At 36.4% G+C, this 17,199-nt stretch overlaps 1 protein-coding gene across 2 annotated transcripts; it reads right to left on the reverse strand.

Annotated features, from left to right (window-relative positions):
• Positions 1-8,228: 8,228 nt before the first annotated feature.
• LOC135163761 (cytosolic 10-formyltetrahydrofolate dehydrogenase) lies at positions 8,229-16,177 on the reverse strand. Of its 2 annotated transcripts, XM_064123526.1 has the most exons (6): positions 16,014-16,171; positions 15,705-15,752; positions 14,868-15,009; positions 13,379-13,613; positions 10,580-12,084; positions 8,229-9,571 (listed from the first exon to the last, which is right to left on the reverse strand). In XM_064123526.1, exons 3-6 carry the CDS (start codon positions 15,001-15,003, stop codon positions 8,748-8,750), a joined length of 2,700 nt encoding a protein of 899 aa, XP_063979596.1. In that variant the 5' UTR covers positions 15,004-15,009; positions 15,705-15,752; positions 16,014-16,171; the 3' UTR covers positions 8,229-8,747. The 2 variants fall into 2 exon arrangements, with proteins under 2 accessions (XP_063979596.1, XP_063979594.1); XM_064123524.1 differs by lacking the exon at positions 15,705-15,752 and having other exon boundaries at positions 16,014-16,177.
• Between the last annotated feature and the right edge of the window lie 1,022 nt (positions 16,178-17,199).

The following is a 17,199-nucleotide window of genomic DNA, read 5'->3' on the forward strand; positions in this document are numbered from 1 at the left end:
GAGGCTGTTCTACTTGAATAATCGAAACGAATTGTTTTCATCGATGTAAAATGTCGTTTATTCGTGAAAAATTACAGACTTATTTTTTATTCACAGATGAACACTTGACCCATTTTTCAATGCAATTATCAAACGAGTATTCGAAAAAATATTGGTTTTTGGCGACGATTAGGGGCCTCGTTCTAGAAACCGACCACATTGTTGCCCTTCAAAAGGCAGCTAGCGTTTCAAATTAATCAGCAAAGTGCCCCATGATGAGCTGCAACGTAATCGGCAGTTTTTTCCCCTATCACTCGGTGACACGTGGGAATCCTCGATGTTCACACTGTGATCGGTTGTTTATGACTGGAGGGACTCAAGGGAAACTACATTATTTATACGATAAATGTTGACGGATGCTGTGGCTGAGATTAACAGACGGAAACAGGAAGGGGCGGTCATCTAACCGAGATATCGACCGGCTATATCGATAATCTTTTACTCGCTAAGGAAAGAATACTTTTGAGTACTATAAATAGTTATCCCTAATTTTTTTAATAAACGAAAGTTTAGCCGTATTTTAAAGGATTTTCAATCAACAGGTTTATGTTCTGTCTACTGCTTTGATGATTTGTCAATTTTAGTGGACGAAATTGGCGAGGAGAGGATATCTAGCTATTTTCGCAGCGAGAGTCACTTTTTCTGAATTTTTTGTTTATTTAAAAAATTGATTCCATCTTACAAATTTCAGTTTTCTATGACCTTTTTGAGTCTGCATTTGGTAATGAGACGAAGATCCAACGAATTAATTGACTCTTAGATTAGTTTACGCAAGAATTAACTTCATAATCTAATTAATAATTCAAGTAATTTATTATTAATTCAACTAATTAACTATTAGTTTAAGTGAAATGTGGAAAGTTTTCGGCCAAAGTTGAATATCATGAGGCTATTGAGTGCTTCACAAAAATACAGATAATTAAACTATCAATTAAGTTATTAATGAACTGCCATTTCATGAAAATTAACTTTGCTCCGTTTTCAAACCATTTAATCTGTTATTATTTTTTAATCCGCAGATGTGTCACTTTTTTTATACTTCCTCTTCCCTCCAAATACTCCTGGGTATATATTTTTTATAAAATAATTAGTACATTATATTTTTCTTTCGATCATTCCGCTCATTTTCTTTTTTTATAAATAATTTCAGGAGGAAGTACACGAAGAGAGAAATTCAGCAAAAATTACAGAACATTTTGAGAAAATGTATTCGCCTTCGCGCTATTCAATTTGGAATTGCAAAAAAATACTAGTTATTAAATATATTTAAACTCTTGAACATTCTTAAAGAAAAAGGGGGGGCCCTGTGTCGACAAGAAATCATTATTTTAATTTTATAATTATCAATTCTCATCCGTCAATATATTTTATCGACCTAATTATTATTTTGTTGACTCACTGAGACCGTTTGATCAATAAAAAATAATAATTTTCTGAGAAAATTGACATTTAAGTCCTTAAAATATTTTTTTTCCAGTCCACATGTGCTGTCCTTCGTGTGACACTCTTGTCTTTTTTCAGTCCCGATCTCCTTTTATACCTGAAGGACTTCTGGGCCCGACAAATTACATTAACAACATCTGGGCGAAACCACTTGGGATTAACTGCACACGAAATGCGCATCTGTTCCTTGCTAGGGGCAACTGCATCGGGAAAATAACTAAATGCCCGTTGTTTAGATCCAGGGAGTTTGGGGTTTTAAATTTTGGGTAATTTTAAAAATAGATCAACGGAGTTTTTGGGATTTGGGAAAATCGAAAGTTCCATACAACTTTTTTTATGGTCTTTATGATTCAACTGATCAGTTAGAAAATTAAATTTTCAAGGCATTAAATAAAAAAAAATGCTGGCAACTCAACGGGAACAATTTGGGCATTATTAGAGAATTAATTATGTCTATTATTACACCGAGATATTCTTTATAGAAATTTTCTGGTTAATTAATGTCCAATCTCGAATAATACACCAATAATAATAGTAATAATGATAACCGCATTAGATTTTTTCCCACCCGAGGGATTAAAATTTTTTCCAACGTTCGTATTGGAATTTTAATAGAAAAAATTTTTTTATATACTCTCATGTACATTAAATAAATAAATGCTCCATCCTCCCGAATCACTCCAATATAAATCCGATTAACCCTTCAATAAAAAATTGTAGAATGCCCCATAAAATTAGTGAATACTCACATCGACGAGTTATTCCATTAAAAATTGGATACACCACTAAAACTTCGTCTCCAACAATCAAATTTTTACGAAGTCAGCTACTTTCAAACTCATGAAACCAAAGAAATTCATCGTAACTGACCAGAGACCACATTTTCCCCAGAACTTTACTATTAATCACAATAAAAATAATTAGACCAACTTCATGAGCCCAACTCTGCAACTATCGTCTGATTTTTAATTTATTTACATTTCTAATTAACTTATTCATTTGAAAAGCGACGATCGAAGACTCTTTTGAAAATGAGTGAGAAAAATATAACGAAAAGGAAAGTTTGAAAAAAAAAAATGAAAAATTCACTGTCTCGGAATGGACCACCGTGAAAAGCCGTTGAGATTGATCTGCTTCGCCGTCGATTTAAAATCATACAAAAACATTCGACGAGATGAATACGGATGTGGGACGCGGCGTTGAGATATTGTGTACAACCGCTTACGCACTCGTTTCAATTCTCCTCTCCCCTTTCCCCCCTTATGAAATCAAACTCCAGATACCGAGGGGCCCGCGGCCTTTCGGTTAACGCAAAACCATGTGCGGTTCACGATCATGTTATTTTATTTTCAATTCCCGAGGGGGAAAAAAAATTGCCCGCAAAAATGTCATAGGTAATCCTCTCAAATTGGCTATTTAACTCCATGGGGGCTTCTTCAATTTTTGTTTAATGATTTTTGCCCAGCTGTTGTGTCCAATACAAATTTTTAATTCACCTAAATTCCCCCAAATTCAATAAACAATTCAACCTCCAATAATTTAAATTTCCTGAAATTCTCCCTTCGTCTAACTTCCCAGCGCATTTTTTTCACAGTCATTTCACAGTCATTGAAATTACCTGTTATCAAAGCTATTACTAAAGTTCTGAAAAACGGCGACTTAAAAATTTTACAACCAAAGTACAAAGTGTTTAAAAATCAGGTAATCAAGTTATAATTACTTCAAGCTAATAAACCCTGAACCTCAATAAAAAAAAGTTCCTCACTATATTTATCTAAACATTAATACAATTTCTCCCATAAATTTCATAAAACGCCCATTCTAATGTAATTCTCCTCCTCCCCCACCCCAAAAAATAAAAACATTGAAAATTCTCTAGGTCAATCACTTTTTTAACAATTTTCTCTCCCCATTGCACCACGAGCACATATCAACGACCGAATTACACTTAATGAACGCAGAAACTAGTCTATCACTGCGCGGGAGGAGGGGGGGGGGGGTAGAGGTATGATTGAATAAAATTAATAAAAAAAAAATTGGCGCGAAATTAGGTTTGATGACACATGTAGATGTAGATGCGTGTTTGATGTCTGAAACGAAACTGAAAATTATTCTGGGTACAACGATGGGATGGGGACCGACGAGGGGTTGGTCGACGGTTGATGGGCCGGGCGGGGGAGAGGGGAAAGGAGGGGGGGGGGAATAGCTAACACGTGGTGCTGTACCCCGGAGGGCCTTCCCTCCCCCCCTCTATTTTCTTTCTGGTTTCACACGTCTGACGGAGGCTTTTCCCTTCCGGAGCAACCCCGTGTGACCTCGGGGCTTCGGAGAAGTTTAATGGGAAAGTTGGGATAATCTGAGGGTGTGGGGTAACGTTTGAGAGGGATTGAGCCTTGATTTTTGCTTCTGAATTGATTGATGGCGATTAGGATAGGGTAGTATTGGTGTTTAGTGTTTAAGGGATTAAACAAAATAGTTACTGAATTAAGAATAACTGGGGTAACTGGGAAAGGAAGAAATAATAAATTGTTGATGAAAAAAAGGAACGATTAAAGAGGGAGGAGAATAAATGGCGGATGTTAATGTATTTAAGAAGTAAATAAATCGTGAAATATTTCTTTCCTTTTTATTATGAAAGAAGCAGGCGAACGGTGGTATTTGACAGAAGTAATGTGACGGATATTTTAGGGGTTATTATTTTTATTATTTTTATTTCCTATATTTCTACCAATTTGATTAGTCGTATGCGTCCGGATGGATCCGCACCAAGTTGATTTCAAAAGTGAAAAGGTGGATATTGGCGATGGGAGGTAGTTGTGATAGTGGCATTCGCCAGGGGGTTTAGAAAGATAGTTTCAACCCATTAGTGGGATGGACTTGAACAAAACAATAAATTTTGTAACAACCCGCCGACGTATCTGCGCCCATCCGACGTCTGATGTGTTGATAGTTCGTAAAATTTATGTTCATACCACATTTTAACTTGCTATCCCTATTTTTCATGAAATTATTGAGTATAGAATATTGAAAATATAAAAAAACGGAAAAATGGAAATATCTCGCGAATTTTGTACCAATGAGTAGACATATTTTCATAGGTTTATGTGGTGCCCAGTGAGACGAGTATTTTGAAAAAAAGAAAATTGAAATCTGTTGAGTTCATTGGGTTCATGAGATATTCAAGAAAATATTATACATTCCCGTAAAAGGTGTAATATCTCTGGAACCGCCTGGCCCATTGTGTCGTTCCAAAAAAACAGCCTTTTATGTTATGAGAGCTGCAAGTGTACAAAATGTACACTCGCTATCTCTATTTTTTGTTAATTTATATCGCGATATCGCGAAATTTTACCCGAAAAAATGTCGATGTTTTGATAGGATCCTCTGAGGCGTGTATTTTGAAAAGTAAAACTCGAAACCATTGTAGTAGTTTTTGAGATATTGAGGAAAAGCGTTATTTTCAAAAGTAGTTATATGTCAGAAACTATTGGACCGATCGAGCTGAGACGATGCATCAAAGTAAAGCTTAATTTTATAAATATATAATAAAATTGTACCGTATTTACATAGAATTTTCAATAAATGAATCTTCAACATTTCGAATTGTCCAACACATACATACAGACATACTATAAAAACATCATTTCTCTGCGTTTCATAATATTCTTGATAACTTGCAATTAAAACTAGAGAATCGAAAAATCTATCAAATAAAATAAGGCTTTCATTCAGAAGCAATAAATTCTTCCTGGAAAAAAGAATGATGAAAATAAATACTAGACATTACTCTATCTAAAAAATAAATAAGTCCCAAAGTGTTTTCTTTCAAATAGTCACAAAAAAGTGTAAACTCGTCTCGTCATTAAAAAACGAATAAATAAATGAGTTTAAATGCCTCGTTCCAGGTTTTTTCGATTGTCCAAATTATTCTGAATTCCAGAACTTCATAATATTTACCTTCGGCTCTTTCTTCCCGAAATATTCAAAGGAGAGAAAATAAAAAGCAGTGAAAGGGTCAGAGGGCAGTGTCCCGAAGCGTCGAGACACGGGGGCAGTTGCGTTTGAGGCGGCCCAGAGAAATTTGCATTTCCTGTTCATGATGAATATGCTAAGTAGGCTCGGGGCACACACGGGTTCTTCCTTCACAACCAATGCTTTGGGATTTTTTTTTCTTCATTGTTGACATGCGTGCATGTTGCTTGTCGAATTAAGGAGGTACCGTCAGCCTCGCGTCCCTCCTTCAGGCATAAAACTCCCCATTATGGATGTGTCCCTTTATTCTTGCCAGTCTATACATTTTTTAATGCTCACGAAACAAAATTCATTGAAAAAATTAGTCCCTTTGGGTCCCTTGGGAGTCAAGGGGTGAAAGACAGTCATGAAAATATTTTTGGACGGTCCCCGATTTATTTCTGTATTTGTTTATGGTCTCTAAATATGAGGATCGACTGAATCGGATCATTAGTTCATGAGATACTTTATATCAAAATCGATTTCATTGAATATCTCGGAAACTTTGTAACTATTTCAGTGCTCACCACTCAAAACTTATGGTCTCGATATATTCCATCTCAATTAATTGAAATGATTTATCATTATTATTATTTTATTTATGATTTATGATTTTTTTTTATGATTTATGATTTTTTTTTATGATTTATGATTTTTTTTAATGATTTATGAACTGGATACAGTTCATTGAAAAGGATTGGCTGCGTTGAATCCACTATTTCCATATGCGGTGAACCATCTGAAGATTAACATCATGTGTTCTAACACTGTTCACTCTATGAACAGTATCGTCAAAAACTTATTAATGGACTGCAAAGTGAAGGCTATTCTCCACCTTATGAAATTCCCTATTTTCTGAAAAAATTAATGATAAAGATTATTTTGTTAATTGACTTGTTTCTCGCGTCATGCAAATTGGATATTTAAGGATATTGAAGACTACTGAAAATTGAAGAAGAAAGAAGGCAATTTATGTACATTTTTTTTCAAAAAAAAAATTTTTTTTGTAGTAGAACAAACCGATAAGTTTTAATGCATAAAAAAAATTGAAAGGGAAACACACAGTGACATTTAAAGAAAAAACTGTTGTTATTTTATTGTGTGATCTTCTTCTATAAAGTCCTTTTCAAATTTCTCTATGAATAATCCAAATAAGTACCAAAACATCAATAAAGTTTGGAAATACTCGATTCGTTACGTAGAAAATTTTTAAATAAATGATGGATGGTCTTTAGTGCAATGTTCTATAGCAATATTTACTGTGGTAACATTTTATAAAATATGGAAAATTTCTTTCCATGCAGTCATACTAAGTTTTTAAGTTTATTAAGTTTTCAAGATATTTTAATTTTTCTACTTTTTTGCTACAAAATTTTGTTAGCACTGCGACGTTGCGAAAAATAAATAATTGGGTGAGTCGATTCCTTCAAATTCTAAAATAAAAAAATTATAATTCAATATAAATTCGATAGGAATGTTGTGAAAAATTCAGTGGTAATCTCTACATAATAAATATAAAGTAATATCAAAAAATGTATTGTAAAAAACATTCGGAAGCTCGCCATGAATTTATTGATGGAAATGAAAATATACTCATGCAATTCAATAACTCATCTACAGTCGCCTCTTTCGATAATCGATTATTAATTAATAAACAGTATTAACATTGATGAATAAAGAGTGGAGCCGTCACGAATTATCAGTCACGGTGAAAAAATTTCAACAGTTTACGAATAAAATCTTTTACGCTCTTATTTTTCATGGCAACAAAGCGTGGGGTAAATCGGAATCGCTGGAGATTGTCACGTACGGGGGAGGAAGATCTGGGCTCACAAAGGACCCTATTCGGACGAGAGTATACGACGAAAAATATTCAGTATAAATTAGGCAACTATTCACGTAATCCAAGAAGAAATAATTTTTCGAGGATTTTCAGAAGCGGAAAAGAAAAAATGTGAACTTCCAGGTTCCTCACGAACCAAAGTTTTTTTTCAATTTAATGTATTAAAACCATTTAACGTAATCTGCTAAAAAATATATACAGAAGTTATACAAAAGAAGTACGAAATGGTAACGTAATTTTTTCTGACGTAATAAAATTTGCCAGAAAATTTCCAATTTATTGTGTGCAGGGATAGGTTCCAGGTTCGATCCCTGGCCGAATCGAAGGGTAATATCTAATTATTTTTAAAGTCTTCATCAATCGCCACATAGTCATCATGACTCGACTCGATGTAAAATAAGTGTAAAAAAATTTATTGTCTCTAATTTTCATCCGTGACGTTCTCTTTAAAGACATGAAAAATCTCAAAATTAAAAAAATTCAATCTCACATTCAAAACGGACGATCCCAAACAGAAAGCGATTATTTTGCAGCGACTTTTATCAACTATTCGCCATAAAAATTCCAACAAAAACTATAGAGTTAATATTTTACACAACAACTTTGACACTGGGGAAAACAGGAAATAATTCCATTCATACGCTCACGTTTCCATTTTGTGTCATGAAAAAGTACGATTCTACATGCTGACAATATAAGAAAAGTTTTGTACCAGTTCCTCATCTCCACATTCTCCCAAACGTCGTGTAAACCATAACGGACATTTGGCGTACCCCCGCGGGATAAAAAACCCACGTCGGGGCCATATGGGAATGTGCATGACGTCTCGAAACTCGTAAAAAATTCAAACATTAGAATTTCACAGGCGTGGGAGTTGAAGAAAACACACGAATTCTTCACCATCTCCATAAATATCTTTTATTAAAAATAAGGTGATACGATGCCTTAAGTTAAACATGGAATGACTTAAAATTAATGAATGGAACATAACACGACGATAACTCAAATTCTCCCACTCTTCGCTCATCTAAAAATCGATTATCCCAGTCCTGAATCGTTTCGTGACATGGCAACTCCAAAAATTATAAACATTTCATTCTCTCCATACAACTTATTCTTTAAAATTAACTCTATGGAACGGACTCTGTCCGACTTTCCTCGTTTCGTTTCCCAAAACTTTCTGATGATTTCAATAAATAATTTGACATGAAATTCAATTCAATAAAAAAATCGGAATTTACCGCTATTTTCCTCGAAAATTATGGTATTCAAATTTCTAATTTGCTAAATTTCTGAAATATTTCTACCAAATATTTCGATAAAATCCTAGCCAATTTTGATCATCCAATTAACATTCTTTTCTCCCTTATTTTCCACAAAAAATTCATGCAAAAAGCTTTGAAATTCTTAATCAGTACTCGATGGTAATAGTCTTAGTCTTCAAGTACTCGTTGAGCGCCTCCTGTCCCAAGTCCTTTCCGAATCCCGATTTCTTGAACCCTCCAAAGGGTGCAGCGACGTCGGTCTTGTTATAAGTATTAATGAAAACAGTTCCAGCCTCGATTTTCTCTGCAAACCTCAGAGCTTTGCTGATGTCCCTGGTGAGGACACCTGACGCAAGTCCGAATTCCGTATCATTAGCTCTTCTGATCATATCCTCTACATTTTTACCGTTGAACTTTGATATGATCATGATGGGTCCAAAGGACTCTTCGGCAGCTACGAACATGTTGTCCGTGACATCAGTGAATATCGTGGGCTCGAAGTAAAATCCAGGTCTGTCGATCCTCTTTCCCCCGTACACCAGAGTCGCCCCTTCCCTGACTCCCCTGGCAACGTACTCCAGGAGTTTATCAAGATGCTGCTTATGGTTCTGAGGGCCCTGCGACGTCGCCCTGTCCAGGGGATTTCCAATTTTGATTTTCTTCACTTCGTCCACTGTTCGCCGGACGAAGTCATCGTGGATCGACTCCTCGACGAATATCCTCCCCGCGGCGATGCAGTTCTCCCCTTTGTTGAAGAAGACACCGCTCATGGCGACCCTCACCGCCTGCTGAAGATCGCAGTCGTCGAAGATGACGAGGGGAGACTTGCCTCCGAGCTCCAGGGACACCTTCTTCAGGTTCAACGCACAGTCGCGCATTATTGTCTGGCCGATTTCAGTGGAACCGGTGAACCCGAGCTTGCGGATCAGCGGGTGCTTTACGATCGATGCTCCAGTAATAGTTCCATTGCCTTTGGGGAAGTAATGTCAGTTGTAAGTTAGAGAACTCATCACTTAAGGGGTTACTCTCATGTGATCACTTCGAAAAATCGATTTTTTTAAATGTTTTGACAGTAAAACCTGTTGAAAACATGCTGTGAAAAAATCGGACCGAAATTCATAGTATTTGATAAGTTACAGCTCATAGTCGCCAACGTGTCGTAAGCGACTGTCTACCAGGCTTTAAACGTTAAACGCGTTTTTCTCGAATCATCATTTTCTGAAACTGTCATGGTCCTAAAAAAAAAGTATTCAACCGATTGCTTTAAAATTTGCATATGTTCTTCTACTCATTTATAGTTGTCGTCCCTACCATAATTGTTTATTTTCGAAAATATTTTCATATTTTTTTCAAACGATTTTTAACGAAAAAGAACAAGATTTTCGTGATTTTTTTTTTGAAGTTCGATATTTTTTTTTGTTTTTAATGAAATTGATTCTATTTGGTAGGGACGATAGCAACAGATCTACTGAATAATAATCCATTCGATTTTTTTATCTCAGACAACATGAACAGCCGCTATCACCATGACCAGTGAACTACCTTTTTTTGTTGGGGACTACTTTGACTTAAAAAAAACATATGTTAAAAATGTAAAAAACGAAAAAAAAAATTTTTTTGTACATTTCAAAATACAAATAAAAATATATTAAAAAATTTAAATGATTGAATTTTGCTGTCGCATAAAAAAAAATTTCCTAAAAAGTGGTAAAATGTATGCGTTCACATGAGAGTAGCCCCTTAATTATGCAGTCAAGTGAAGGAGGTTGACTTTAATTTCAATATTATCATTTATTTAATTAATCTAAATTATTTCAACTAATGAAATGAAGAAGCTCTAAAAACATGGATTTCAATCGGATAAAATAGCCATAACGATAGGACTAAACAAACGGCATTAAAAAATAATTTCATTTTGACTACTAAAATACCAGACTCATGTTATATTTATGTACTCAGTTCCCCTCAGGATATCTACCTGGTACGATGTTGATGACTCCAGGAGGAATTCCCGCCTTAACCGACAACTCTGCGAATTTTAACGCTGTGAGGGGTGAAGCCTGTGCAGGTTTCATCACAACTGTGTTCCCCGCTGCCAAACAAGCCGCCATTTTCCAGGACAGCATCATCAGGGGGTAGTTCCAGGGGGTCACAAGTCCCACAACCCCGATGGGCTCTTTTCGAGTGAAGGTCAAATTGCGATTGGGACGTGCGTGGCTGATGGGAATGGTCGATCCCTGGATCTTGTCACACCACCCGGCGAAGTATCTCCACGTCTCTATCGACATTCCCACATGTGTTTTCAAGGCCAGGGTATACACCGCCCCTGAATCCAAACTCTCGAGTGTCGCTAGCTCTGATTTGTGCTGCTCCATCAAGTCTGCCAGTTTGAATAATAAAGCTCCTCGTTCCCTGGCACTGATTTTACTCCACTCGCCCTCCTCGTGTGCCCTCTTCGCCGCTCGAACAGCGAGATCAACGTCCTCTGGGGATCCAGACTCAACCTCGCAGATGACGTGTTCGTCGTGGGGATCGATTGACGGAATTGGTTTGCCCCGACCGTTGACGAATTTACCATCAATGAAGAGTTGTCTTGGAAACTTGAGGTCCAGGTTATTGGCTCTGACCTCGACAGGGTCATATTTTATTTCGGCGGCTGCTGCTGCTCCTCGACCCATCAGAATCGTCGCCGAGGCGAACTGCAGGAACACTGGAGCCATGAAAACGTCGGTGTTTTGAATGGAGATGTTGAGACGGTCTTTTATCTCTTCTACAAGACGTACAACGTCCATGGAACCTGCACCACAAGCGAACAAGTCAGTGTCGTCCTCCACTTCGACGTTGAGAATGCTCCTCCAGATGTCCTTCATGATCTCCACAGCCTCTCTCTCGTTCTCAGTGAACTCTACACTAGCGAATCCTTCGTCGTCCTTTCCAAAGTTACCAGCGCGAATCGTCCTGTTTCCTAACTTGAGCTTCTCGACATTGACGAATCCGCCGGCTCCAGCAGCGATCAGGAGTCCGCCCTCGTGGACGATTCCTTGGTGGCCGTCGACCTCGACAGACTCCCCCTGGGGCTTCTCGGGCTTTTCCCAGACCGTCGACCCATAGACTTTCACTTCTTCCCCGTTGATTAGTGTCCATGCACCCGGGGAACTGTCCAATCCCCGGATAAAATTGTGGATCTGCTCCGATGACTTCATGAGGTCGATCTTCTGGAGCTCCTTCTTGGTGAGGAGGGGCTCGTAAGTCGCTCCTTCCTCGGGTTGACGTATCCTCGGTGCGTTTCCGGATGCGACGAGGCTGACAGCCTCCGCCATCGATTTGATACCCTCCGGGTACAGGAATTTGTTGTAGAGACTGTCCAGGGTGTCGTTGGACTCCACTGGACACTTCTTCTGGAGGAGGATTGGACCCGTGTCGAGGCCGTCGTCCGCCCAGAAGATGGAAAAGCCGGCCTCTTTGTCTCCTTCGATTAATGTCCTACGATTATGCAAAAATTTCAGCGTTTTTTATTCATAAAAACAGAATTCTTTATTACTATGTATTAATATAAATAAATCAGCTAGCACTGCAGTAATAATTAATGTCGGCTAGCAAGTTCACTTTCAATTTTTTTATTATTCTAATAATTATAGATAACTAGTGGAATTTTGAAATATTTAATGAATTAATAATTGAGAGAGAAATGTTGACAATGATTTGAATATTTGGAAATTTTTTTCAACCTCACAACATTCCAATAATAAGTCACTTTACGATTTTTTAAATAATAAAATCATTGTTAGAGGACATGTTTAGTGAAAAAAAAATGCAATGATCCTCTGGAATTTTTCATAGATTGAACTGTGACGTATTGCCATCTACCAATAGGTCGTTTATTATCAATGTCCAGACGTTGAAGAGGACAATGGTGTTAAACGATCCAACGGATGTTTGGATTATTATTAGCACCCTAATGGCGGGGCTAATATCATATTGATATCATTAGGATATCTTATCATCATGTGATGGTAGCAATGGTAGTACAGAAAACGGTGAGACTGCTCAGCTCAGCGAATTTGAACTTCGACAGTTTTTAAAGACCACAACAGAGGTAGAGTACGACCAGGAGACCAGAGCCAATTCGAATCGAATATTTTATAATCCATTAAACCGGCCCACACTCGCCCAAAGAGTGTATTCATTCTAATTACTAAAGTAAACTATTGTTATCCGTTTACGTGAGTGTCTTACTTAACATCGACCCTTCCCATCCGTCATAATTGAACCCTCTTTGTGAGAGAACCCTTCAGCTCACCACCTCAGTTAACCGGACGGGGTACGACAGCCTATGAGTCATGAAGGACTTTACATCTTCGTGAATAGTCCTCGACTATTCATATTTTCGTTAGATAATCCAGGGTCAAAACCGCAGATCTTATTGATTATCTAGTGGAATCCCTTCGCTTCCAAAATCAAATAACAATAAAAAAGTTCCCTTCAGATGGAAACAAAAAAAAAATCTAAAAAAAATTTCGAGTAAGTCATTTAAACCGAAAAATCAATGAGTTATCAACCAAATACGACGATTTTCGGGGACCTGTACGTCATTCCATCTTTTAAAAAAATATTTGGTGCGTGAAATTCCGATAAAAAAAATAAACAAAAAGAATAGACGTTTGCATGAGTTAAAACTGGTTCTATCGAAGCGGAAACACGCAATTAGATTTTACGTTCTCGCACCCAGTGAATAGTAGCCTTTCTCTTTGGAGAACAACAAACGAAACAAACGTACCAACTGATAGAACTGGCACCTCGGTGCCTGGGTAATATCGATGGGTGATAACAGATGCTCCTGTGTTTTGGATAATCGATAACTTCCATCGGGATGAACTGGGTGCAGAAGGGCAGGACATTCAAGTCGACATCGATGCTCTTGTAGAGGTCGAGGATCTCGGGGAGAGGCACGCCCTTGCTGCGCCAGGCCTTGATCTTGAAGACTGGAGTGCTGTCAGCTTTGGCTGTTGCAGCTGAATGGAAATTGTCACTATTATATTTTTCAATTTTAAAAACCACCAACACTTTCTTCTTATGAAATTGAATTTCGGATTCATTGAAAACGTAGGACAAATTGTATAGAATGATTTTCACAGCAAATAAATTTGATATGATTTTGGTGGGTGGCGGTGATGATTTTTTTAATGAAATGTTTGATCACCAATCGGTTGTCGTTCAACATTTGTGAGAATTTTGGTCTAAAGGAAATGCGCATAAGAACACAGAGAACTTTCCGAGAAAATTTTTAGTACGAGCACTGGAAAATATTGCAGTACCTCGGGTCTGAACAAATCTAATATTGTTAAAGGGTTACTCTCATGTGATCACTTCGAAAAATCGATTTTTTTTATATTTTGACAGTAAAACCTGTTGAAAACATGCTGTGAAAAATTCAGACCGAAATTCATAGTATTTGATAAGTTACAGCTCATAGTCGCCGACGTGTCGTAAGCGACTGTCTACCAGGCTTTAAACTTTAAACGCATTTTTCTCGAATCATCATTTTCTGAAACTGTCATGGTCCTAGAAAAAAAAGTATTCAACCGATTGCTGTAAAATTTACATATGTTCTTCTACTCATTTATAGTTATCGTCCCTACCCGAATTGTATATTTTCGAAAATATTTTCATATTTTTTCTAAACGATTTTTAACGAAAAACAACAAGATTTTCGTGATTTTTTTTTGAAGTTTGATATTTTTTTTTTCTAATGAAATTGATTATATTTGGTAGGGACGATAGCCGCAGATCTACTGAATAATAATCCATTCGATTTTTTTATCTCAGACAACATGAACAGCCGCTACCACCATGACCAGTGAACTATCTTTTTTGGTGGGGACTACTTTGACTTAAAAAAAATATATGTTCAAAATGTAAGAAACGAAAAAAAAAATTTTTTTTGTACATTTCAAAATACTAATAAAAATATATGAACAAATTAAAATGATTGAATTTTGTTGTCGCACAAAAAAAAATTTCCTAAAAAGTGCTAAAATGTATGCGTTCACATGAGAGTAACCCCTTAAGGCAAAATTACTGGGGATTACTGGCAAATTTCCACAAAAGTTCAGAAAAAATTCGAATTTAAATTAATAAAATTTCCTGTGTCAGCACTTTGCGCCTCATTCCCTGTGCTAGCACCCAATTTTTCTTAAAAATTTCTCTCTGTTTTATTATTGATTCTGGAAGTTCGATTTACTATCTATTGATGAAATAAAACATACCTAGAGGATCCTCTCGATTGGATTTATCAGGAACCGTGAAAACTCCAGCGATATGATGACCGTCTTGTTTGAGAAGTTTGTAAACTTCCGCGGCAAAGGTACTTTGGCCAATAATAGCGACTTTAAGCTGTGCCATTGCCGCCTTCGTGACAAATAAATACCGATAAAATCAGTCAATGAGACCATTGAACCATCACGCAAGAAAGACTTTATCAGAAAACTCTAGTGCTCTCTTATTTTATTTATATCTTTCGTTAAAGCTCTGATTTTGTTTTTATTAATTCTGATTTTTTTAAACTATTTAATTCGCGATAATATTCTCCCGAATTTTTATATTAAAATTGCAATAGAATATGTTTCATAAAAAATCACCATCTAAAGGCAATTGTCTGCAAACAAATATTTAAAAACGTAGGAAATATTAAAAAATTTTAATCTACCAACGAAAAAATTGATAAACTGTGATTTGTTCATCGTGAATCCCAACAGTAAAATTTATACAAAAAAATCAACATCCGTATTTTTTATGAACACATTTTTTACTCATACGAGGAAGTGTTGCACAATTTTCACTAGAAAAATATGATGAAAGAAATGTTTTTCTTTCAACGCAATAAAAAATTAAATCTGTCAATCGAATACTCGCAGAACTTCAGAAAACTTTTTCAACGACAGCACTAGATTTTCCCGTTAAACCCCCTCCCCCTCCCCCCACACGTTTCCCAATTGTGATCCCCAAATTGAACTGCAACAGCTGTTCGATTGCTCCCACAACTACAACTTGATGCAAAACTAACGAGGGCATGCACATTAAATCAGGGAAAATTCACTACATACCAACTAATTAATTAATGTGCGGGCTAACTACTTTGTGCTGTCCTAGTGCTGCAAATAGACCAACCAATACATAAAAATTAATTACGTCCTGCAAATTAACTAATTGATTTTGACCTCGCCATACAAAATGAAAATATGAAAAGTGCATTTACTCAAGTCCATTTACTCGACGAATAAATGATTGCAAATGACTTTTCAATTTCCATTTGTTATATTTAAGTTCGAGACGACTTGTTATCAACATTAATAAATATTCACATAAGTTAGTCACTGATTGAGGGTAATTATTTTGATAATTAGATCACTCACTGCTGAGAGGGCAAAGCAACGTTTTTGATGGAATATGAAACGTTTCGCTAGCATCTGAGATTTACTGTGATGCACCTTATTGAGTCTAGGATGTGGCCTAGTCGTGGAAACGGGTACGTTGACGTTTAGGTCTATCGACCGGTTTCTCCGTAACAACTGAAAGTTTACTGAACCAGAAGTGGCAACTGTAGTTTATATAAGGCTAGTCCATATCACATCACGAGAGAGGGTCAGGACCTCTCTCTCATACATCAATATTATATTCCCTCTGGGAATTTTATTTCGATTTCATCTGAGGAGATTCATGGTATCGGGGATTGGGAATTGGTTATCGCTCCGTAAAGAATTGAATGAGGAAATATTTCAGTGTAATTGCTTGATGCTTTCGTTATTGACATCGTAATGGAGAATTGAAAATTTGAAGAGAATGATGTTTTTTTATTTTTGAGTTTTTTAACAATTTTTATGTAATTTACAGTCAATAGTTCACGAGAAAATAGACAATTTTAGGAAAACTTAGTAAACTTTGTGGATAGTTTTCGATCTTTCGTTGACATTTTTTTAGGATTCCAAGTGAAATGAAAAAAGGGACAATTGTTTTTTTTGAGTTGGGTGAGCACCTGGGGCGCAATCGAAAACTCCCGGGTACGAATCTCGGTCTGGATTATCTATTTTTTCAGTCAAATTCTGGTTTCGTTTCTACTTATTCAAGAATTTCCTGTGACGTCACAGGATGTGAAACATTAGAAATTTTTTATTTTACATGAGAAATAGGAAAAAATTCTGCTTTAATGGAGTTTTATTCGTTGAATAGCATTGGATTATGGACAGGGATTTACTAAATAATATCAAACGATTTGACTATAAACTTTAATTCTTTATTATCACATGCAGAAGGTATACCTTTCTCCTATGATGTCTCCAGAAGAACTAACCCTTAGTTACCAACGTTTACTATGGACCCCTTCAACAAAAGGCCCTTGTTCACTCATTTCTTTCTTTTCCTTCTCTGTTTCTGTTTATTAAAATTATTCTAAACACTCCGACACAATTCTGAGAAAAACTACAAAATACTGACATGAACTAAACACAACTATAGACAGACGGTTAACTTTTGTCCACACATACCATGCACTCTCAATAAACATTAAAAAATTTGTTGCATCCAATTAAAAAATTGTTATCG

Source organism: Diachasmimorpha longicaudata, chromosome 6 (assembly GCF_034640455.1).
Source record: "Diachasmimorpha longicaudata isolate KC_UGA_2023 chromosome 6, iyDiaLong2, whole genome shotgun sequence".
Lineage (NCBI taxonomy): Eukaryota > Metazoa > Arthropoda > Insecta > Hymenoptera > Braconidae > Diachasmimorpha > Diachasmimorpha longicaudata.

Excerpts from the sequence above, each read along its gene's own strand:
- LOC135163761 (XM_064123524.1), bottom strand. The coding sequence starts at position 16,067 with ATGCTAGCGAAACGTTTCATATTCCATCAAAAACGTTGCTTTGCCCTC. Across the intron at positions 15,010-16,013 it reads GTTGCTTTGCCCTCTCAGCA|GCGGCAATGGCACAGCTTAA; the intron begins GTGAGTGATCTA and ends TTTGTCACGAAG. Across the intron at positions 9,572-10,579 it reads AGTCATCAACATCGTACCAG|GCAATGGAACTATTACTGGA; the intron begins GTAGATATCCTG and ends ACTTCCCCAAAG.